Raw genomic sequence first — 24,507 nt, forward strand, 5'->3', positions numbered from 1 at the left:
AAGTAGGAAAATTGGACAACATACTTTGGGTGCAATTGTTTTGACAAACTTCAGTTATTTTAATAATTAAGTGTTCTAAATTTTATAACCAAGAAAGTATTCCTCCTGGGCCACTGTTTAAAACTAGGGATTGTTGCTATAGACACCTGCAGTACTTCATATTTTTAAGTGGGTGTTCCCAAGAGGGGGCAAGAGTACTCAAAAAAGGAACCACAAAAGTAACAATGGGAAAAGAAGAGAAATACCAGTAAGTGAAAATTACACTGACGTTTACAGTAGCAAACATTTTAACCCTGCAGGATTTTCAAGGATGGGGAGAAAGAGAAAAACAGCCCTGACAGCTATGTGCTGGCCGGGTACTCACAGGACCTTGGCATTGCTACGAACTGGCTGGGTGCTCATAGTTGGGCCTTTGTGTTCTCCTGTTGAAAATAAATAATTTCACAGAACACAAACATCAGAAAAATCCACTCTCTGACTGTGATGGATCAAGACAAAAACAAGACTCTTCTGTAATTGTGCGTGAATACAGAACTAGCATGAACATTGTTCAAATCACAAAAATGACCAAACATCCTCCTATCCTGCCCAATATGACCACTGCTGCTGCTTTACTAGTTACAGTTTTAGTCTTGGTCTACTCTTCCTACTTCTAGTTAAGATTATGTTACTCTTTTTGATATAGGACCCAATAGATGGGTCCTGTTCAAAAGGAAGAAAAGCACAGAACTTCAAACTCAGATGGAAACCAGACTTACTGGATCCATTGAGACTGGAGGATCCCCCAAATCTGCCTGGAAATAATCTTTAAAACTTGATGCAACACTATCCCATGAAGCCATCGTTACAGTGAACAGTTTAGCCCGATTAGTAAAAAGTTTTGCCTCGAGCATAGCACTCTTGTAAAGAATTATCTGAGTGTAAACTGACAAGAGTTAACCTAAAGCACAGATGAGAACTTTAAGGGGCAGAGTCTAAATTAATGGTGATGAAACAATATGAGTAGAGATAGTGAGAATGGTGACACAATGTGAAGTATGTAACCACTAATGCCCTGTTCCTGTAGAAACTGTGAATGTTTGGTTGTGTATATTGCCACCAAAAATAATTTTTTTTAAATCATTACTCATAGAATCACCCTGCTTCCTGACAGCATCCAATCCAGAGAAAAGCCCTACTTCCTGGAATCTTTCCCCAAATTACCTTATAGGAGGGGATCAGCAGAGGAGGCTGCCGCATTCCCTGCTTCAACCATCACTTTGGTTTTACTCTCCCCTTGCAGGGCAAAAAATCTGCACAGGTGAGGAGTCTGGGATGCACATGGCTACTTAATAAATGTCTACTATTTTCACATTGACTTTTCATGCTGCTGTTCTTGTTAGTTGTCATCGAGTTGGCTCCGACTCAACAGAATGAAAAAGTTGCCTGGTCCTGTACCATCTTCATGGTCATAAGTTTTGCTATCCGTAAGGTTTTCTTTGGCTAATTTTCAAGTCGATTGCCAGGCCTTTCTTCCTAGTCTTAGTCTGGAAGCGCCACTGAAACCAGTCCACCATGGAGACCCCGGTGGTATTTGGAATACCAGTGGCATAGCCTCCAGCATCACAGCAACACACAAGCCACCACAGTACAACAAACTCACAGACGGGTGGTGGCATTCATGCTGGGGTGCAATAAATTCTAGTTGAATTAACCACTGCGTTAAATAAAAAGGTAATTCACAATTATGTCCAAAGTTATACCAACGGCTGAGCACTGTCTTGACTGGAAGGACAAAGGGTAAGTTTTAGGCTACATCAACACATTTGCTGCTAAAAAAAAAAAAAAAAAATCAGCGTGGCTATTTTCTTAAAATTCGCTGAGCGATGGAACGCCAGCCAGCTGCCGAGAGGCGGCCCCTCTACCTCCCATCCCTCTGCGCAGGCGCCATTTCCTAGCACGCACGCGCGTGTTCCCCGCTCCGCGAGCTTGGAATGGTTGACCCTTTGTTGGTCCCGCCCCGCCCGTAGTGGAGAACGGAAGTTGTTTCGGGACGCCGTGATCTCTGAGTGCCCCCGGGCTTCACCTGCACTTTTTGGTGAGCTGCGCCCCACGTCCTTGGGGCCTCTGCCCCGCAAAACGGCGAGCCCTGGTTTCCCGTGGAAGCCCACCCTCCCTCCCCGTTCGGGGCGGCTCTTCGGGGCGCCCTGGGTCGGGTAGGCCCAAAGGTGCCCCCTCTCTTGTCCTCTCTCCTCCAGCGGAAGTCGCCGAAGTGGGCAGAACCTTCGAGGCCGCTGCTGCTTGTGCGCCAGTTGCTTGCTGCGAGCGTTCCCTTCGGGCCGCAAGTGTTTAAACGCCACCCACCGGAACCCAAACCGGGGCTTGACCAGGCTCTTGGGCTGGTCAGTTTCCCTCGTTTTGCCTAACTAGTGATCAGCATAAGGTGAAAGGGCCCTAGTGCAGTGTTGAGCGGCTATTCAGAAAGTGCAACGATCCTACCAACAGTTGGCATCATTTCTGTCCTAAGAGGGAGGGGCTTCCTCTACCCCGACTCCCCCAAACCTGAAGAGGTGTGTGGGATAGGGCTAGAAACTTAAAATTGTCTTTAGATCTCAAATTAGGTTACTGCTGATTTTTTCACCAGCTTCTGGAAATGTCTTTCCATTTCATCTTTCCCCCGCTTCTCAGGGTTAGGCAGTTTCAGTGTAGATCTGTGCACCTTGCCCATACAATGTTAGTTGAAATTCGCCAACTTTTTTATGTATTCTTTCAACAAGGGCCTGCTTTTGCTGGCACTATATAAACTTTTTGATATGGAGAAGCTAGGAGTATAGTTGTGTGTCTAATCATCTGTATTAGTATTTGCTCTAGAGCTGTACTGTTCAAAAAGGTAGCCGCTAACAACCATATTGAGCGCTTGAACTGTGGCTAGTCTGAATTGAGATGTGCTGTAAGCAGCGAATTTTAGAGAATTAGTAAGAAAAAAAGAATGCAAAATATCTCAGTAACTTGTTTCTGTTGGTTGCATGTTGAAAGGGCAGTATTTTAGTACAGTTAAGTAAAATGAATTGATTTCACCTGTTTGCTTTTCTTTTTGAATGTGGCTGCTATAAATTTTAAATTCTATACGTGGTTTACTTTATATTGTTTGGGCAGCACTGCTCTAGAAAAGAGTCAGCAAACTGTGACTTGTGGGCCTAATCCAGCCTGCCTGTTTTTATAAGTGAAATTTTATTGGAACACAGCCACAGCCATTCCTTTAAGTGTTGTCTATGGCTGCTGTTCCTGCTACAAGAACAGAGTTGAATAGTCCCTACAGAGATTGTATGGCCCGCAAAGCCTAAAATTATTCACCAGCTGGCCTTATACAAAAAAAAATTTGCTGATCCCCTGCTCTAGGACAATGCCTGCTATGTTAGATACTTTTCAACATTATCATTGTAGACCAGTATACTTGTTAGAAGGAGCCCTGGTCGCGCAGCGATGAAGTGCTTGGCTGCTAACCGGAAGGTTGGCGGTTCGAATCCACCAGCTACTCTGAGAGAGAAAGATGTGGCAGCCTGCTCCTATAAAGTTTATAACCTTGGAAACCCTACGGGGCAGTTGTGCTCTGTCCTGTAGGGTCGCTATGACTTGGAATTGACTCGACGGCAACAGGGTATGTAGGTTTATAATGTTGTACTTGTCAGTCAGGCTTACTGTGTGACAGGCATAGTTCTAAGCACTTTATAAGGATTTTTTAATTCTCATATTTATCCTAGGACATTGGATTTTTCCCCGTTTTGTAGATAAGGAAATTGAAGTACAGGGTGGCCAAGAAACCTCCCCAAGAAGTGAGGTTGCTCAACACCCCTCACTTCCGAGAACTGTACTTCCCTGACCATCTTTATCCCCAAAGGACTCGACCCCTCTGAGAGCCCACTTGGTCAGCCCTCAATAGGCTCCGTTACTCCATGATCTTTTGCAGTAGAACTGAGATGGAGTCGGTCTCCCATGAAAGAAACGGGTACAGAGCTCAGGTGCAATGAGAACAAGCAAGCTGGCCTGTAGTGAAAGGGAATGAAGCTGGCAAGCAGAGGGGAGAACATCCCAGATGCTTTTTACTCATTTACCAAAAAATATTTGTTGAGGAATAGAAAGCACTGACCAGCTATCTGCCAGGTGTGTATTGGTGATTAAAACAGAGGTGATTTCTTCTCTTATGGTTCCAGCCTTGTGGGGAGGACAGACGCTAAATAATTAAACATGATTAAAGAAGAAAAAAGTGGCCGTTGAGTCAACTCCGACTCATGGTGACTCCATGTGTGTCAGAGTAGAACTGTGCTCCATAGGCTTTTCAATGACTGAGTTTTCAGAAGCAGATCACCAGGCCGTTCTGAGGCGCCTCCAGCCTTTCAGTTAGCAGCCAGGCGCATTAACTGAAACAGTGTATCTGTCTTGGAGAGTTATTGTCAGGATTGAGATGACATTATATGAGTGTGTGTGGCACATGGAGTTGCTCAGGAAATGTACATTGCCTTTCATTGTTACCAAAAACCAAACCCGTTGCTGTCAAGTCGATTCCAACTCATCATGACCCTATAGGACACAATAGAACTACCCCGTAGGGTTTCCAACACTGTAATCTTTACGGGAGCAGACTCCTGCAGAGTAGCTGGTGAGCTCAAACCACCAGCCTTTTGGTTAGCAGCTGAACACTTAACCACTGTGCTACTGTTAAGAGGTAAATTTCTTAAAAGAATGAGTATTGGAAATCGAGTGTACCATTATACTTCGAACAGTTACAATCACCTGTTGTAATTTGTAGAGACAGTTCTGAGGTGAGTTGTACACAGTGGGTGTTGTTCATATTTTCTGAAATCAGAGACTCTCGGTTCAGTCCAGGACCAGGAATGGAGATGTCTTTCGGACTGATGGTGGCCTCATTGGGAGAGGCTTGCTGCAGGAGGGGAGGGGAGGGCTGTGTGTGTGTATGCATGGAGCAATGGTGTCCACTCTGGTTGAAGTTGGAATCACCTAGAGAGCTTGAACACTTGAGTGTTGAACACTCGAGAGCTTGAATATGCAGCCAGGGTTGAGAACCACTGATGGTCAGAGATAGGCCAGGCTCAGGGATCTCCTGGAACTGAGGCACTGAGCTCTGAAATGGATGGCGGCCATCGGGCTCAGAATATCGGGGGAGGCCTTCCATCACACGCCAAGGAGCTTATACTCTAACCTGAGAGTGAGGGGAACCTCCCAAAGGCTTCCAGCAGAGAAATGAGGGAGTATCTTGCTGAGAGTTCTACTAGAGTATGACCCCTCTAACCAAGTGTCATGAATCGGAGTAAAGGCAGCTGGCCAGATGATGGAGAGCCATGATTTAGGGTTCTATGGCTTATGTGTTTACCCTAGCAACCAGGGGTTATCCTTGTGGGAACACCACCTGTGTTGTTGTTGGCCAGTTACTTTTCAGGATTCCTTCCACTAGGCTGTTGGCTCCTGTCTCTGTGCTCAGCCTGTACCCAGTGCCGTCCAGTCGATTCCAACTCATAGCGACCCTAGAGGACAGAGTAGAACTACCCCATAGAGTTTCCAAGGAGCGCCTGGCCAATTCGAACTGCCAACCTTTTGGTTAGCAGCCGTAGCACTTAACCACTACGCCACCAGGGTTTCCACTCAGCCTGTAGCACATGGTATTGTCCGTTGCTGTGGAGTTGGCTCAAACTCATGGCGACCCCATGTACAACAGATTGAAACATTGCTCAGCCCTGTGTCATCTTCACAATCAGTATGCTCAAGTCCATTGTTGTGGCCGCTGTGCGTTCTGGGTGCCTGCAACCTAGGGGGCCCCATCTTCCTGCACTGTATCACACACTGTTCTGTTGTGATCCATAGGGTTTTCATTGGCTGATTTTTAGAAGTAGATCGCCAAGCCTTTCTTCCTAGTCTTAGTCTGGAAGCTCCCCCTGAAACCTGTCCGCTGTGAGTGACCCTGCTGGTCTCTGAGATACCTGTGGCATAGCTTCCAGCATCATAGCAACATGCAGGCCACCACAGTACGACACACTGACAGACGGGTGGTGGCCTCTAGCACATACTAAACCAAAACCAAACCAAACCCAGTGCCGTCGAGTTGATTCCGACTCATAGCGACCCTATAGGACAGAGTAGAACCGCCCCGTGGAGTTTCCGAGGAGCTCCTGGTGGATTCAAACTGCCGACCCTTTAGTTAGCAGCCGTAGCTCTTAACCATTACACCACCAGGGTTTCCAGCACATACTAGATACATAGTATTTGTTGAATGTACTATTTAGAACTCTAAACTGTATACACAGCTTACATTGTCTTTATGGTCTTTCTCAAAATTTTGCATCCAAGTTGATTATACATCCTACCACCAGGGCTATAAAAAGCTTTATATCCACATCATAATCCCCCAGGGGGAATGGAACATTTGACAGGATTTAAATGCTGTTAAAAATTTGGAGGCGAGAGGAATCAAAGGACATAGGAAGAGCCCAGTGCCTTTTAGTTTCTCCCACATGAATACGTTAACTTCTGTAGATTTATATGAGTAAAGAAAAAGGTTGGCTGGTGCTAGCTTTCACCACGTTGAAACCTTGAAGCTACAGTTAAAACAGTTCCCTTTCAGAATCCCCTCGAAATTCTGAGCTGGGTTGAGAAATTCTGACCTGAGTTAAATATTGCTTAACGTCCTAGTGGGCACACTATACCTGTCTTTTATTAACCACCTCTCTAACAGCCAGAAATCCCAATCCTGATGGTAATGTATGTAGAATGAATATAAAATGCAGACAGAATGGATATATATTAATGAGCACGAGCTCAAGGGTTTTGAGCAACTTGAAACGTTACCATTGTGACACAATGGCTCGCCTTCCAACACATCGCAAGCTGACAGTTCTGAGATCAAGGTTGAGCAATTGAGGGTGCTTGTTTACTATTGTTTTTTATTTTCTTCTGTGCTATCTTGCCTGTCCTCTATTTACTGAGCCTTTAGGAAGACCTCTTCTGCTGTTTTCACTCTTTAAAGGTGGATCTTTAAAAAGGGGCAAAGAATCCCCTTTAAGTGCTGATTCTGGATAATTAGAAAAACAGCCGCTTAAGATCCTGAATTGATGGGCCCACTGAGTGATTGTTGAACTGACTTAAAAACCCGGCTGCCCAGGTTTTCTGCATTCCAGCTCCCCCTGGTGGTCAAAATGCCAGACTCGGAATGGAGAAGGCGCGTACTAGGCTTTCAGCAGGGAAATGCCAATCTGCACCATGCTGTTGTCTTCAGGGCTCCTGAGCTCTGTGTATCTTGAGACAGGGTTTGAGGGGAGATTCCACTGTTTTAGATTCAGCTATAGATTTTTGAGAAAAATGTGAATGCTAATCTCAATGCAAAGCCACAGGTGATGTAGCACCTTGAAGAGACAATCTGCTGATTCCAGACGGAAGATAAAAGATTGATCCTTTTACTGTACCATTTTTCAGTAGGCAAATATTTTAAGTATATGTTTTTTATCATGAAATTATATTAGACTAATAACTTCTGATTCTGCAAATAATACATGCTCATTGTAGAAAATACAGAAAAGAATAAAAGAGCAAATAAAAATCACCTAACATCTTACCATTCAGAAAATACTACTGTTTATAAAATTCGTGTGTCTCTTTTTAGCCTTATCTCTTTACGTGTAATTTTATATAAAATTCAGATCAGACTTTATATGGTTTTCTTTTAAATAACAGCTTTATTGAGATAATTCACATACAATTCAATTCATCTATTTAAAGTATACAATTCATTTTTTTTTTTTTTGGTATTTCCAGATTTTTACCAACCTCCCTCCCCAAAAAAACTTACACACATTAGCAGCCATTCCCTTTTTCTCCCACTTCACTGTCTCCCTCCTCCCCCCAGCATCACTAATCTACTTTCTGTATTAATACCTATTCTAGATGTTTTATGTAACTATGAATGAATAATTTCTTTTATAAGGATCAGCACAAAGCTGGTTCTTTTGAGGCGGAGGTTAAAGATGTCCCAAATGTCTAACTTCTCCAAGCTGCTGTCCCACTCCATCATCTCTAACACCAGCTACTCCCCCTCCCCTCAGTACTCTTCTTGCCTTCTTTGGGTTCCATAATTCGCTGCAACATCTTACAGGACTCACAAACTGTACTAATGATTATGGAGTTTATTAGGGAAGTAACAGGTTACAATTCAGGATCAGGATCAGCTTGCCCTGCTGCCACCGGGCCCTGGTCCTTGCCGCTCCTGCCACTGCCGCTCTCATCACACCTTGTCTCATCATCTTCACTGTTGCAATCCCTTTTTCTCTCTCCATGTCTCTGTCTCAACCCTCTGGGGAGCTGGTTATATAGCAAGCTCCTTATCAATTTCAAGGCATTCCCAGCCCCCTCGCCCAGCAAAACCACAAACTGACCAATCCCCTACAAGGGCTCCATGTACCCTATTTGCATAGTCCCACCCTTGCAAAAAGTTCCATGCACCTTATTAGCATTAGCAAAAACTGCCCAATGCACTTGGTGGGCCACAAGTACCTTATTTGCAGAGTCCCACCCAGTCATTTTCTGGAAGTTACATGACCATGGCTAGACGGGTGATATAAAAGCAATCCATCACACCGCAAAATGGAATCATGTAATATGTGTTCTTGTGTGACTGGCTTCTTTAATTTAGCATCATGTTTTCAGAGTTCACCTATGTTGTAACATGTATCAGTACTTCATTTTTTTATGGGTAAATATTTCATTGCATGGAGAGACCACATTTTGTTTACCCATTCATCCACTGATAGACATCTGGGTGTTTCCATTTTTTGGCTATAATCAATAATGCTGCTGTGAACATTCATGTGGAAGTTTTTTTGTGGACATGTGTTTCCAGTTCTTCTGGGTGTATACTCAGGAGTAGAATTGCTGGGTCATATGGCATCTCTGTGTTAGCCTTTTGTCTATATTGTTTTCCATCCTGCTTCTTTTCACTTAATGTTATGTTCTGACCATTTTCCCATGTTATTAACTATTCTTAAAAAACTTGATTTTAAATGGTTGTATTATTATATCATCCTAAAAGAAGATGGAAGGAATACAGAGTCATTATACCAAAAAACATTAGTCGATATTCAACCATTTCAACAGGTGGCATATGATCAGGAACTGACGGTACTGAAGGAAGAAGTCCAAGCTGCTCTGAAGGCACTGGCGAAAAACAAGGCTCCAGGTATTGATGGAATATCAATTGAGATGTTTCAACAAACAGATTCAGCGCTGGAGGTGCTCGCTCGTCTATGTCAAGAAATATGGAAGACAGCTTCCTGGCCAACTGATTGGAAGAGATCCATATTTATGTCCATTCCCAAGAAAGGTGATCCAACCAAATGTGGAAATTATAGAACAATATGATTAATATCACACCCAAGCAAAATTTTGCTGAAGATCTTTCAAAAATGGCTGCAGCAGTATATCGACAGGGAACTGCCAGAAATTCAGGCCGATTTCAGAAGAGGACATGGAACCAGGGATATCATTGCTGATGTCAGATGGATCCTGGCTGAAAGCAGAGAATACCACAGGGACGTTTACCTGTGTTTTATTGATTACGCAAAGGCATTTGACTGTGTGGATCATAACAAACTATGGATAACACTGAGAAGAATGGGAATTCCAGAACACTTAATTGTGCTCATGAGGAACCTTTACATAGATCAAGAGGCAGTTGTTCAGACAGAACAAGGGGATACTGATTGGTTTAAAGTCAGGAAAGGTGTGCGTCAGGGTTGTATTCTTTCACCATACCTATTTAATCTGTATGCTGAACAAATAATAAGAGAAGCTGGACTATATGAAAAAGAACAGGGCATCAAGATTGGAGGAAGACTTATTAACAACCTGCATTATGCAGATGACACAACCTTGCTTGCTGAAAGTGAAGAGGACTTGAAGCACTTACTAATGAAGATCAAAGACCACACCCTTGAGTGTGGATTACAGCTCAACATAAAGAAAACAATGAGCAACATCATGATAAATGGAGAAAAGATTGAAGTTGTCAAGGATTTCATTTGACTTGGATCCTCAATCAACAGCCATGGAAGCAGCAGTCAAGAAATCAAAAGACACATTGCATTGGGCAAATCTGCTGCAAAGGACCTCTTCAAAGTACTGAAGAGCAAAGATGTCACCCTGAAGACTAAGGTGCGCCTGACCCAAGCCATGGTATTTTCCATCACATCATATGCATGCGAAAGCTGGACAATGATTAAGGAAGACTGAAGAAGAGTTGACGCCTTTGAATTGTGGTGTTGGTGAAGAATATTGAATATACCATGGAGTGCCAAAAGAAGGAATAAATCTGTCTTGGAAGAAGTGCGGCCAGAATGCTCCTTAGAGGCAAGGATGGTGAGACTGCGTCTTACATACTTTGGACATGTTGTCAGGAGGGATCAGTCCCTGGAGAAGGACATCATGCTTGGCAGAGTACAGGGTCAGTGGAAAAGAGGAAGACCCTCAACGAGGTGGATCAACACAGTGGCTGTAACAATGAGCTCAAGCATAATAACGATTGTAAGGATGGCATGGGACCGGGCGGTGTTTCATTGTGTTGTGCATAGGGTTGCTATGAGTTGAAACCGACTCGATGGCACCTAACAACAACAACAGGAGTGTGCCACAATTTTTTAATCATTCTCCTGTTTGGGGAACTTTCTATTGTTTCTCAGTTTAAAGAAAATTCTTACATATACAGCTTCTATATCTCTAATCTCTTTAAAGTAAATTCACAGATGTCAGATTACTGTCATAGTTATCTAGAACTGCTATAACAAATACCACAAGTGGGTGGCTTTAACAAACAAAAATTTATTTTCTCACAGTTTAGGAGACTGGAGGTCTGCATTCAGGGTACTGGCTCTAGGTGAAAGTCTCTCTGTTGGCTCTGGAGGAAGGCCCTTGTCTCTTTGAACTTCTGCTCCTGGGCAGTCTCCATGGGGCTTGGCATCTCTCTTCCCCCATCTCTGCTGCTTTCACTTTCTTGCTTAATCTCTTATATGTCAAAATAGATTGATTTAAGACACACCCTACACTAATACCACCTCATTAACATAACAAAGACAACCCATTCCTAAGTGGGATTATAACCATAAGCATGGAGCTTAGGATTTACAACACATATTTTGGGGGGGACACAATTCAACCCATAACATTCCACCCTTCGGCCCCCCCAAATTCATGTCCTTGCCACATGCAAACACATTCACTCCATCACATTGTGCAAAAGCCAGACACATTGCCGTCGAGTTGATTCCGACTCAGTGATCAACTCCAAGTCCAAATTCCATCCTCGGGCATAATTCCTCTTCAGCTGTGAACATATAAAATCTAGAATGCAAGTTATCTGCTTCCAAAGTACAGTGATGGAACAGTCACAAGGATTCTCCCTCCAGGGATTTGGACGGAAAAATAGATTGGTTCGAAAAAGTAAATATTTGTCTGCCCAGGGTAAGATTCACACAGATGTAGCCATCCAGCAAATTTTGACAGTTAAAAGTTAAGGACACCCTGGATGGTGCCTGGCTACCACTACTGAACATTTTGATCAAAGATTCTAAAGAAGAATCCTAATCAAAGGGGGGGAAATACAGAATAATTTCAAATTCTCCTGGAATCCAGACTTTCTGGAGCCATGGGGGCTGGATAAATTCCTGAAACTATTACCCTGAGATAATCTTTAAACCTTAAACCAAAAATATCCCCTGAAGTATTCTTAGTACCAAACAATAGCTTACGTACAGCATTGTGCTCTTTTAAAGAAAGAACTATGTATATGGGATCAAATTGACAAGAGCAGCTGGAAAGATTAAATAGGAAACTTAGGGGGCAGTGAGTTTATGTTATTGGGGGAAGAGCAACTCAGAAAAGGAGGGTGAGAATGGTTGCACAGCTCAATGTAATCAATGTCACTGAAATACATGTAGAAATTGTTGAATTTGTGTGTGTTCTGTGTATATCCTCAACAACAACAACAAAAATAAAATTACTATTTTTTAAGTTAATGACACCAAACTCTGGCTTAAGGACCTGTTAGTCCAAAGTTGTAACCTTTTACCATGTGCTTAAAAAAAATTTTTTTTTTCAGAAGACTGATGTCATCATGCGCTGGCCTGTTGACTTTGGGGCCCAGCACCGTGGATATCATGATACCAGGCTCCACAGATTCTTTTCCAGACTTGGTTCCGGCTGACCCCCAGCCTTGAACCTTCATGCTCCTTGAGACTTTAGTGTCCCCTTTTTGCTCTGTTCCTCATTCTTTCATATTCAGAAAAATACTAGGTAAAGATGATAAAATCAGCAAGTGGTTCAGTTAAGTAGCTGAATGTGGGGAAAATCTGCCCAGCATTGCTCAGCATCACCACATTGATGCTGACACGGCATGACTGTATCCCCATCACGGTCACTAACATCTGTCCACATTAACTGACTCATCTTGATCTAGAAGGATCACTGCTTGGTAACGTTGGAGATGGGAAGCTTATAACCCATCATCCAACAAGCCTCTTCTAAGCCAATGGGAGTACAGAAGCTCTTTGTGGTGCTGGTTTTTGTGTTTTTATTGTGGTAAAAATACATATAACCAAACAGTTGGCAATTCCACAATCTTTACATGAACACTTCAGTGACATTGACTCCTTTCGTCATGTTGTGCCACCACTGCCACTATCCTATTCCAAATTATTCCAGGACCATTAACAAAAACTCAATGCCCCCTAAGCAGTGACTCACCTTTCCCCTTTCCTTCCACCCCTGGTAACCACTAATAAACTTTGGTCTCTATGCCTTTGCCTATTTAGATATTTCTTGTAAGTAGGATGATATAGTATTTGTCCATTTGTGCCTGGCTTATTTCACTCAGCATAATTTTTTTATTAACTTTTATTGAGCTTCAAGTGAATGTTTACAAATCAAGTCAAACTGTCACATATAAGTTTATATACACCTTACTCTGTACTCCCACTTGCTCTCCCCCTAATGAGCCAGCCCTTCCAGTCTCTCCTTTCGTGACAATTTTGCCAGCTTCCAACTCTCTTTATCCTCCCATCCCCCTTTCAGACAGGAGATGCCAACACAGTCTCAAGTGTCCACCTGATACAGATAGCTCACTCTTCATCAGCACCTCTCTGCTACCCACTGTCCAGTCCCTTTCATGTCTGATGAGTTGTCTTCGGGAATGGTTCCTGTCCTGGGCCAACAGAAGGTTTGGGGACCATGACCACCGGGGTTCCTCTAGTCTCAGTCAGACCATTAAGTCTGGTCTTTTTGTGAGAATTTGGGGTCTGCATCCCACTGATCTCCTGCTCCCTCAGGGGTTCTCTGTTGTGCTCCCTGTCAGGGCAGTCATCGGTTGTGGCCGGGCACCAACTAGTTCTTCTGGTCTCAGGAGGATGTAGGTCTCTGGTTCATGTGGCTCTTTCTGTCTCTTGGGCTCTTAGTTATCGTGTGACCTTGGTGTTCTTCATTCTCCTTTGCTCCAGGTGGGTTGAGACCAATTGATGCATCTTAGATGGCCACTTATTAGCATTTAAGACCCCAGACACCACATTTCGAAGTGGGATGCAGAATGTTTTCATAATAGAATTATTTTGCCAATTGACTTAGAAGTCCCCTTAAACCATAGTCCCCAAACCCCCGCCCTTGCTCCGCTGACCTTTGAAGCCTTCAGTTTATCCCAGAAACTTCTTTGCTTTTGGTCCAGTCCAGTTGAGCTGACCGTCCATGTATTGAGTGTTGTCCTTCCCTTCACCTAAAGCAGTTCTTATCTACTAACTAATCAGTAAAAAACCCTCTCTCACCCTCCCTCCCCTCCTCGTAACCACAAAAGTATGTGTTCTCATCCCCGAAGACAACTCATCAGACATGAAAGGGACTGGACAGTGGGTAGGAGAGAGATGCTGATGAAGAGTGAGCTAATTATATCAGGTGGACACTTGAGACTGTGTTGGCATCTCCTGTCAGGAGGGGGGATGGGAGGATAGAGAGAGTTGGAAGCTGGCAAAATTGTCACAAAGGAGAGACTGGAAGGGCTGACTCATTAGGGGGAGAGCAAGTGGGAGTACGGAGTAAGATGTATATAAACTTATATGTGACAATCTGACTTGATTTGTAAACGTTCACTTGAAGCTCAATAAAAGTTAATTAAAAAAAAAGTATGTGTTCTTCTCAGTTTATACTATTTCTCAAGATCTCGTAATAGTGGTCTTACACAATATTTGTCCTTTTGCCTCTGACTAATTTCACTCAGCATAATGCCTTCCAGGTTCCTCCATGTTATGAAATGTTTCACAGATTCGTCACTGTTCTTTATCGATGCGTAGTATTCCATTGTGTGAATATACCACAATTTATTTATCCATTCATCCGTTGATGGACACCTTGGTTCCTTCCAGCTTTTTGCTATTGTAAACAGAGACTCAACATAATGTTTTAAAGGTTCATCCGTGTTATCACATATATCAGGACTTTTATATATTTTTATGGCTGAGTAATTGCTTTTTTCATTTTTTTACTACCGTTGTAACCGAACTCCACTCGGGTTCTTGTCCTATCTAATTAGCCAATTGCAATAAGATGGACACTAATTGCAAGGGAAACAAAGTGGCAAGTTTATTGTCTGTGCATACAAGGAGCACATGGGGTCTGGTGACCTTAAGGCCATGTGCTTGCCAGTCTAAGGGACTGGGGAGCTTTTTGTGTCCAGTGGCCTTGGGGGTTGGGCTTGGTACCCGGAACTTTCTGCCTTTAGCCCTCCCATGCCCATATTTGGGGGTCTGGATATTAAATCATCTTCTGTCGGATGTGCGTGTAGTGGGACCCCTCGCTTCGAAAATGCAATCGAGTGAAATCATGGGCTGAGAAGTATCGTTCCTTCTGGTGACAATCGGGTCCGGGGGTCGGTTGAAGGACGTGATCTCTTCAATCTGCGCATGCTTCAAGGTGTAGCTCAGGCTAGTTCAGTGGATGGAGCCACTACCTGCTGCGACTTCCTGAAAAATGTTTCTCAAAATAAGCTTGTGGTTAGCAAGACAAAGAAAGGGCCAGGGGAAGGGGTGTTGATCGGGGTTTTCACTGTGACTGGAACTTTTGCAACTAGGAGCACACCACATTTCAGATTCCATTTTCTAACATGCTGGAACCTTTTATATTATACAACTTTCAGAAAACACTGTGGAGGTAGCAGGCAGAAAGTGCTGTTTTGTTATCAGGAAGCTGGCTGGTCAAAGCAAGCCTCAGAAAACTGAAACTTCTTTTCCCTTTTCTTTGCAGCTGTAAGGATGTCTGCCAAGAACCAGATAGCTGCCAGAGCTGCACTTATTGAGCAACTCATAGCTAAGAGGAATTTTGAGGATATTGGCAACCACCTGACTGAACTAGAAATGATTCATGTGACTAAGGAGCATCTCCAGGAAACAGATGTGGTCAGAGTTGTGTACAGAGTCCTCAAACACTGCCCCACGGTGACTTTGAAGAAGAAAGCCAAGTGTCTGCTGTCAAAGTGGAGAGCACTTTATAGGATGACTCACTGCAAGCCAATAGACAACCCTCAGTTATCTCCCATGAGTGGTAATAAGGAAGAGAACTCAGGACATTCTCATGACCCAAGTCAAGATGAGATCATGGACGTCTCTAGTTCTAATCCTTGGCCATCATTCCAAGATGTTGCGGAAGCCATTGAAATGATCGTGCCAGCAAATAGTGCTGTTCACGTGGTACCTAAGGAAGGGCACTGCAGTGGTTGTGACCTGACACCCACTGGCAAGGAATCCAGTGAGTCGCTGGTTGGTCCCACAACGCCTTTGAGAACCAAAAGCATAGAACTTCTTTACAAAGCTTTAACTAGTTCTTCCACAGATCTGCCAAAAGCTGATTTGTGGCAAAAATTTGCAAGAGAAATTGAAGAGCACATTTTTGCCCTTTATTCGGGAAATCTCAAGAAATATAAAACTTGTATCAGAAGCAAAGTTTCCAATTTGAAGAACCCCAGAAATTCTCATTTGCAACAAAACTTGCTGTCTGGGACCATGTCTCCCAGAGAATTTGCTGCAATGACCGTCCTGGAAATGGCCAACCAGGAGCTGAAGGACCTGAGAGCTGCCTACACAGAATCTTCTATACAGGAACATCGTCTTCCCCAAGAACTCGATGGCACACCAACAAATAAAATCAAATGCAGACGATGTGAGAAATACAACTGCAAGGTCACTGTAATTGCCCGAGGAGCACTTTTCCTTCCAAGTTGGGTGAGGAATTCCAACCCTGATGAACAAATGATGACCTACGTTATTTGTAATGAATGCGGAGAGCAGTGGTACCACAGCAAGTGGGTGTGCTTATAATTGTCAATAAATGTTCTCTTAGCAACACATAACCCAAGTGATGCCTTTTATTTATACAACTCTTTCATGCTTGTTTTTAAAATCTTATACACTAGTCTTAAAACGATCCTAAGAAGAAAGAAAGTAGTTTGCTGACGCTCATACCGCTATTGCCAAAAGTTGATAGTTTGGGGGAAGTGTATGGCAATTTAATTTCCATTGTGTCTTGCAGCCGTTTGTTGTTAGCTGCCCTGACCCTTGACTCATGGCATCCCCACGCACAGTGAAACAAAATCCCAACCCATGATGGATTGGGGATTGGATCGTTAGCATCCATAGGGTTGCAAAGGAAGTGCATTGGCTGGGAATTGAAACCAGGTCTCTGGCTTCTACATGAGAATTCTACCACTGAACCACCAGTGCCCCCAATTTGCAGGCATTTAGTGTCTCTCTATTCAGAGTATGGTGGGGGACCAACAGCTCAACACAGGAGCCTGTTAGAAATGCAGGTTCTCAGTCTGCACACTATTGAATCAAAATCTGCATTTTGGCAGGATCTCCCCCTCCTTCCCCCGCCCCCAGGACCCTGTTCATTCTAGTCGGAGAAGCTCTGCTTGAGCAAGAGGCCTATTGTTTACAGCAATGGCTGCTTATTAGAATCACCTGGGAGCGGCAGCAATCCGCAGGCTGATTCCAAGGCCCCACCCTAGAGCAATTATCTGAATCTTCCAGATGGGGCCTAGGTGTCAACTTTTTTTTTTTTTTTAATTCCTTGAGTTATTTTAAGATGCAGCCAGGGTTGAGAAGTACTGATAAATAGGCTCTCACCTGATGCGTTTTACAGCTCTGGAAGGAGGGTGTTATTCTGTACACTTTACAGGTGAGGAAGTAAGTCCACAGAGGTGCTGTGACTTGAGCGAGCTAAAAAAAAAAAAAAACCCAAACCCACAGGACCTTAAATAGCCCTCCTCAAACTAATCCCAGAACCTCTTTACAAAGAAGTTTTTTACAAAGCTTTAATGAGTTCTTCCACAGATCTGCCAAAAACTGATTTGTGGCAAAAATTTATGTGGTGAAATGAGTTCCTTTATGTGGCCTTTTGCTTTGGTTCTTTGGAAAAACAGCTTGAGAGGTTTTTCCTCTAAGCCCTGAGGAGTTACCTTTGCCCTAGTTTTCTACCCTAGGTGGTTTGTCACTTTTGTCCTGGTCCATCACAATTTCCTGGGTAAGTTGTAAACAACTTGGTTTGATGCTTTCTGCCTGGCCCTGGGGTGAAGCCTGTCCTATGATTGGTTGGTACCTTGCAGGGATTGGTCAGTAACAATGCAAATGAGGTGAGTTGCAGCCTAGTCCAGCCTACTATGCAAATGAAGTATCTGTGGCCTAGCAAGAGGGGATTGGTCAGTTTGTAGCCCTGGTGGGAGGGCCATGCCTTGAAATTTATGAGGAGGCGTTTGTATATATATACAGCCAACCCCACGGAGGTTTTGTAGACAGAGGCAAGAAGAGAAGCAGAGGGAAGAAAGAAGCAAAGAGAGAGGAGGCAAGGCTCCTCCTAAGAAGAGATGTACTACTGATCAAGGGCTGTAACACTGAAGACAGTGAGAGGCCCAAGAAGGGGCCCAGTGGCAGAGCTGGTGAAGGGGCTCAGAAGGGGCCCAGTGGCAGAGCCAATGGTGACAGACGGCAGGGCTGAGAGGAGCCTATCTTCAGTGGGCCTAGAAGAACTGGGAGGGCTGTCCTGCACTGAAGAAGGGAGACCCTGCCTACATGCTTCCTGATCCTGATCCTGAGTTGTACCCTGTTCCTTAATAAACCACATAACTGTAAGTACGGTTCGTGACTTCTATGAGACGTTGCCCTGAATTGCCAAACCCATATGGGGGAGGGAAGAGTCCTGAGGGGAGGGAGAGTGGCCAGTGTCAGAAACGGATGGTACAGCAGCTTGAAGAATGTGGAATTCTGAGGTATATTTAACCTTTGCCTCATAGAAATTGGCTCCGTGCCGATTCTTACATTTGAAGTTACTTGTACAATTTGGGAGATAAATTGAAGAGCACGTTTTTGCCCATTACTCAAGAAATCTCAAAAAATACAAAACTTATAACAGAAACAAAGTTTCCAATTTGAAGAACCCCAGAAATTCTCATTTGCAACAAAACTTGCTCTCTGGGACCATGTCTCCAAGAGAATTTGCTACAGTGACCGTCCTGGAAATGGCCAACCAGGAGCTGAAGAAAGTTAAAGCTGCCTACACAGAATCTTGTATACAGATTGTGTATTTTTCATATTGTATGTTTTCTTCCTCTAAATTCACTGGGATTGCGTCGATATTGACTTCTGAGATCTGTGAGCCTAAATGAAGAGTGTCTTTGAGCGCTAACATCTGGTGACTAGTGTGTCATTCTTTTCCCTTCTCTTTTCTTACGTCACAAGTCTCCCTAGGACCAAGAATGTCACTCCAATACTCATCCCACAGTTAGAATTATGTTTCAAGTCCTTCTTGCTTAGCTCAAGGAGTTGAGTTGGTTTTTTTTTGTTGTTGTTGTTGTTGTTGATATTGTTTGTTTTTCTTTGCACATATCGTGCAGGGCATATAAACTCTTTTGACTATGACATTTGGTTTCTCTTCGGATTCTTCATGTCCTAAAGGGCATGTGTGTGTGGCCTGAAGCGCAAAGCCTGCTCATCAAAATGGGTGTCCGTCTCTCAGAAGAGGCCTACCACTGCAGCCTTTGAGACCACGCACATTCATGGAATGAATGGATTGAAGAGGAATGGCTTGTTTAAGGCCTTTGCAAACAGTGTTTCACCAATTTGTATAATTGCTTAAACATAACCCACCTCTGTGATTACAGCTGAGTTTTCCCTTTAAAAAAAATCCTACAATGTTCATGGTTTTTACAATTTTGAAAAATTTACTTTCACGTTATCTAGAAACCTACTCGTTTTCACCAGTTCTTTTCTCCATTTCTCCTAACTTGTTAGGGCTTTGAAGGTCTATCTCTATGTACACTCTACCTGCTCCATGACAGAATTTCCCCAAAGGTGCAGAACACTGAAATATGTTTTTGTTTTCAAATGATTTTGAAGAAATAGGCTTGTGGCAATCAAGTATAAATACTCTTTTGATATTTTTTCTCAGTGTGGTCTCTCAGTGGCTATGCTGCTTATTGTGATACAACACATTGGTTGTTGTTAGTTGCCATCCACTTGACTCCAACTCATGGTGACCTTATGTATAACAGAATGGAATGTTGCCCAGTCCTGCATCATCTTCATGATCGCTGGTGTGTTTGAGTCCATTGTCATGGCTATTGCGCCAGTGTATCTCATGGAGGGTGTCTTAGTTATCTAGTGTTGCTATAACACAAATACCACAAGTGGATGGCTTTAACAAGCAGAAGTTTATTCTCTCACAGTCTGAGAGACTAGAAGTCCAAATTCAGGACACCAGCTCCAGGGAAGGATTTCTCTCTCTGTTGGCTCTCAGGGAAGGCCCTTGCCATCAATCTTCCCCTAGGTCTAGGATTTTCTCAGCATAAGGACCCCAGGTCCAAAGGACATGCTCTGCTCCTGGCACTACTTTTTTGGTGGTATGAGGTCCTTCTGTCTCTCTGCTCACTTCTCTTTTTTATATTTCAAAAGAGATTGACTCAAGATACAACCTAATATTACAGATTGAATCCTGCCTCATTAACATAACTGCCTGTAATCCTGCCTCGTTAACATTCTAGAGGTAGGATTTACAGCACAGGAAAATCACGTCAGATGACAAAATGGTGGACAATCACACAATGCTGGAAATCATGGCTTAGCCAAGTTGACACACATTTTGGGGGGACACAATTCAATCCATAACAGAGGGTTGCCCTCATTTTCACTGACCCTCTACTTCACCAACCATGATGTCCTTTTCTAGCAATTGGTTTTTCCTGATGATGTGTCCAAAGTAAGTGAGGCGAAGTCTTGCCATCCTTGCTTCTAAGGAACATTTTGGTTGTATTTCTTCAAAGACTGATTTATTCGTTGTTCTGACAGCCCACAGAGTTTTCAATATTCTTTGACAACACTACAATTCAAATGCATCAATTCTTTCTCTGTCTTCCTTTTTCATTGTCCAGCTTCCCCACGCCTGTGAGTCAACATGTTAGTCCTTTAAAATACAGGCAGTCCGCAGGTTAGGAACATTGGACTTAATGGACAACTCCAACTTGCCCTTTAATGTTATGTAAATTTGTCCTCACTTTGAAAGGATCAAACCAACCCCCGACTCCAACAAATTCTTCCTCACAATCACCTTCACTTGCTTTTAAGTCACTGAGAAGGCTTTGAGCCTTTTCTTGCACTAAGCCAAACCCTTTACCCGTCAAGTCAATTCCAACTCATAGCAACCCTATAAGACAGAGTAAAACTCTCCCATACGGTTTCCAAGGCTGTAATCTTGAAGGAAGTAGATTGCCACATCTTTTTTCCCCGGAGCAGCTGGTGAGTTTGAACCATCAACCTTTCGATTAGCAGCTGAGCACTTAAACACTGTGACACCAGGGCTTTCACTAAAGTAAGTCTACATAAGAACCGTATTAACTTATGTACACATTCTTAAAGACACGTTTGGAAACATATCTCGTCATAACCCAGGGACTGCCTGTAATTCAGAGAATCTTGCAAAGTCATCTACAACCCTCAAGTTTCACAAAGTGTGGTTTCCTATGACTTGGAATGATCTTCAAAACTATTCAATGGTCATGTAAGAACATAGCACATGAAAACCAAATCCAATTAGTTCATGTCAGTATTTGTTGGGTTTTTCTTTTTTGGTAGAAGTTTTTATTTTTACTTGAGTTTTGCAGATGAATAAAAGCACTTGAAATGGAAATTGCTTCTCTCCCCAAATTTTGGAAGTCTGGGTGGTCTTCCTCATTTTGTATCAATTTTGGTGGTGAATTTTGCAACTAAAGTTAGGAAAATAGTAATCTGGGTTTTTTTTCATTCAGTGATGAGACAGCACTATACTTTAAAAGTACCCATAACCATTTTTTCACATCCTACCTTTGGTCCCCCAAAAAGAAAGGGTTTTTCTTTAAAATTACACATGGGGCGAGTAACCTTGAAAATATTATATGGAGTGAAATAGGTCAGTCACAAAAGAGCAAATATCGTATGATCCCACCTATGTGAAGTATCAGAATAGGCAAATGTATAGAGATCAAAGTTTATTAATGGTTACCAGAGGTAAGTTCGAGGGAGTGGGGAGAAAGACACAATGCTTAAGGAGCACTAAGAAGGGTCATGAAAAAAATCAGAAACAGTTAATGGTCGAACAATGTAATGAATATAATTTAATGTCACTGAACTGTACGTATGAAGAGTATAGAAATGACAAATGTTTTGTTACCTATGTATTTACCACAATAAAAAGAATTACATGTGGGGTAAAAATTCACTCCTTAAATACTTAATTTAAAACCACTTTTATAGAAACAGCAAGTGCAAAGGCCCTGAGACAGGAAGGTGCTTGATACAGTCAAGGCAGGGCAAGCGCTCACCAGAGCTAAGGTGCATTGAGCAGGAGGAAGGAGGAGAATGAAGTCAGAAGGGCTGTCGGGTCCACGAGAGGCCTTGTTGGTCATGGTAAGGACTTTAGATTTTTTTCTAAGTATGTCGGGAAGCCACTGAAACTAGGGATTGGTAGTGATTTGGTTGCTATGATATGAATGACATTTAGGAAGGTTCACTCTGGCTGTCATGTTGAGCTAGATGGGGTGGGGGAACAAAGATGGATGCAAAGACACCAGCTAGGTGGCCATTGCAATGGTCCAAATATATAAAAGACTTCAAACAAGAGTACACAAAGACTGGTCTCCTTGCATCCATATAGTTGACAAAGTGCTTGTTGATTTTGCACATGGATGTTCCTTAAAATACACCCATCCAAAATTTCCTACCCATGCCACATAATAAAGAATAACAAACAGCACAGAATTTGGCCCAAGTGTAGCCTGGATCCTGGTTGCCATGGTGACCAGAAGTCAGTCTGCAGGGGGTATAACCATTAGTTGTTATGCGTGAAGGTAGAAGGGCTCTTGATGGGTTTTCCCACATCACTCTCTTTTTGCCCATGCTGCTTTTTTTAGATAAAATGTTGAAGACAATCACAGCCCTGTCTCTTCCCTGAGCACTTCCTGTGATGAAAGGCTCCTTTCAGTCCCTATGACCATCTCTAAATACCAGTCAGGAAGCCTGCAGCTGGCCTGCTCCACTGCCTTTGCAGGGGCTGGGCCTCGGAGTTTTTTGGGACAGATTGCTTTGTTATTTATAATGTCCCAGGAAATGCAAATTATTTCACTGAAATATGTCTTTATGTCTCTCAGAGGCACTTACCGTAAGTACCTAGGTTATAGAAGGTGACTTCTTGATTTCAAAAGAGAGCTCCACAATGCAAAGGGAGACCAATGACAATTTTGTATCATGGCATTTGCGTTATTGTTTAAAATTCGGTTTGCAGAGATGTTACCGAGCGTTGTCAGAAAGATCATGCAGTAACGACTGCACCTCGCTTCACACTTTGCCAGGTACTGGGGACGAAGACAGGATCAAGACATGGTCCCAGGCCTAAAGCTCCACAAAATGCCAGGGAAGGGACAGATGAGGTAGCCAACAGTCATTTGACATTATAAGAACTGTGAGAGAGGCACCAACCCAAGTGGCAGGGTGCAGAGGACCCAGGAGGGATCCACTAGCCCAGCCTGGGAGGAGCAGGAGAAGGCTTCACAGAGGCTGCGATCCCAGGGTAAGACTTGAGATGGAGTTAGCTAGGCAGAGGAAGGGAGAAAGGATGTTCCGTCATCGTTTTCTAGATTCCTGGCACTTTAGGTGTATTGTATCGTTTAATCATCACAACTACTGTCGTAGTCTCCTAGTGCTGCTGTAACACAAATACCACAAGTGGGTGGCTTTAAAGAACAGAAATTTACTTTCTCACGGTTCTGAAGGCTGTTGATTCCTTCCTTGTGAGTAGCCCTGGGTGTTTCTTGGTGCTTTGCTGATCCTCATGTAACATCTGACTTCCCACCATGTGTGCGTTTTTTGAAATAATTTAATAATCTTTTTTTATCATCTACAACATAATTTATAATCCACTCTTTTTATGATTTTGAAGTGATTAGATTTAGAACTGACCCTTCCCGCACTCGGGTATGGTCTAATTAACATACCAAAGAAAACCCTGGTAGATTCCAACACAGATTTTTTTGGGGGGTGGGGGGTGGTGGCGTAGTGGTTAAGAGCTACAGCTGCTAACCAAAAGGTCGGCAGCTCAAATCCACCAGGCGCTCCTTGGAAACTGTATGGGGAAGTTCTACTCTGTCCTATAGGGTCACTATGAGTCAGATTTGACTCAATGGCAATGGGTTTGGTTTTTTGTTTTTGAGGGGGGGAAACACAATTCAATCCATAACAACTACACTGCCCTGCAGGTACTGTTACCATTTCAGAGTTTAGGAAACTGAGGCTAGGAAAGATTAAGTAACTTGCCCAAGGGCACACAGGGACAAAGCCAGGACTATGGCATAGGAAAGCAGGGTTTTTTTGGCAGATCAGCTTGCTCCCAGAAACGTTAGGCTCCCCATTATTTCCACAGAAGGTGTGGCTGGTTTTTGATGCAGTTTGGTGTTTCAGCGACAGGAGCATGAAGCGCCTGCACTCCACCTGGGCCAGGTGCTCTGCACTCCTCCCTCCAGTGGGGAGTGCTTCCTGAACCTTTCTGGTGGCATCCATGTGGTTCCTCTTGTTTTGAAAAAGTGATTACTTTTAGAAATCCTTTAATTTAAAACACTACAAAAAACATGTAGCTTTCTTGAGGACATTTACACTTTCATATTCCTTTATGAATTTGAAGGCTTATGAATATATAAATGCAGTTTCAAAGACCATTTCTTATCAAATACAGTGGCCTTTATAGCTTCATTCTCTATATGAGTTACACAACAGAGATAATGATCAGTTATGATAAAATTGCCAAGCAAGTTTGCATTCTTTGTTAAGTTATTCTAAGTGCCCTACAGGACAATAAAAAAAATTAAAATTTTTCTTTTAAAATCTGAACAAGGTACAAATAAAAGTAGTCATTAATCTTTTTCAAATG

The 24,507-nt window shown here is 43.0% G+C and overlaps 1 protein-coding gene across 3 annotated transcripts; it reads left to right on the forward strand.

Moving 5' to 3' along the window:
* Positions 1 to 1,847: 1,847 nt before the first annotated feature.
* On the forward strand, positions 1,848 to 21,934 carry TCEANC (transcription elongation factor A N-terminal and central domain containing). Of its 3 annotated transcripts, XM_023555217.2 has the most exons (3): positions 2,017 to 2,077; positions 2,238 to 2,381; positions 15,313 to 21,934. In XM_023555217.2, exon 3 carries the CDS (start codon positions 15,321 to 15,323, stop codon positions 16,380 to 16,382), a length of 1,062 nt encoding a protein of 353 aa, XP_023410985.1. In that variant the 5' UTR covers positions 2,017 to 2,077; positions 2,238 to 2,381; positions 15,313 to 15,320; the 3' UTR covers positions 16,383 to 21,934. The 3 variants fall into 3 exon arrangements, with proteins under 3 accessions (XP_023410984.1, XP_023410985.1, XP_064134053.1); XM_023555216.2 differs by lacking the exon at positions 2,238 to 2,381 and having other exon boundaries at positions 1,848 to 2,077; XM_064277983.1 differs by lacking the exon at positions 2,017 to 2,077 and having other exon boundaries at positions 2,100 to 2,381.
* The last annotated feature ends 2,573 nt before the right edge of the window (positions 21,935 to 24,507 follow it).

Source organism: Loxodonta africana, chromosome X, assembly GCF_030014295.1.
Source record: "Loxodonta africana isolate mLoxAfr1 chromosome X, mLoxAfr1.hap2, whole genome shotgun sequence".
NCBI lineage: Eukaryota > Metazoa > Chordata > Mammalia > Proboscidea > Elephantidae > Loxodonta > Loxodonta africana.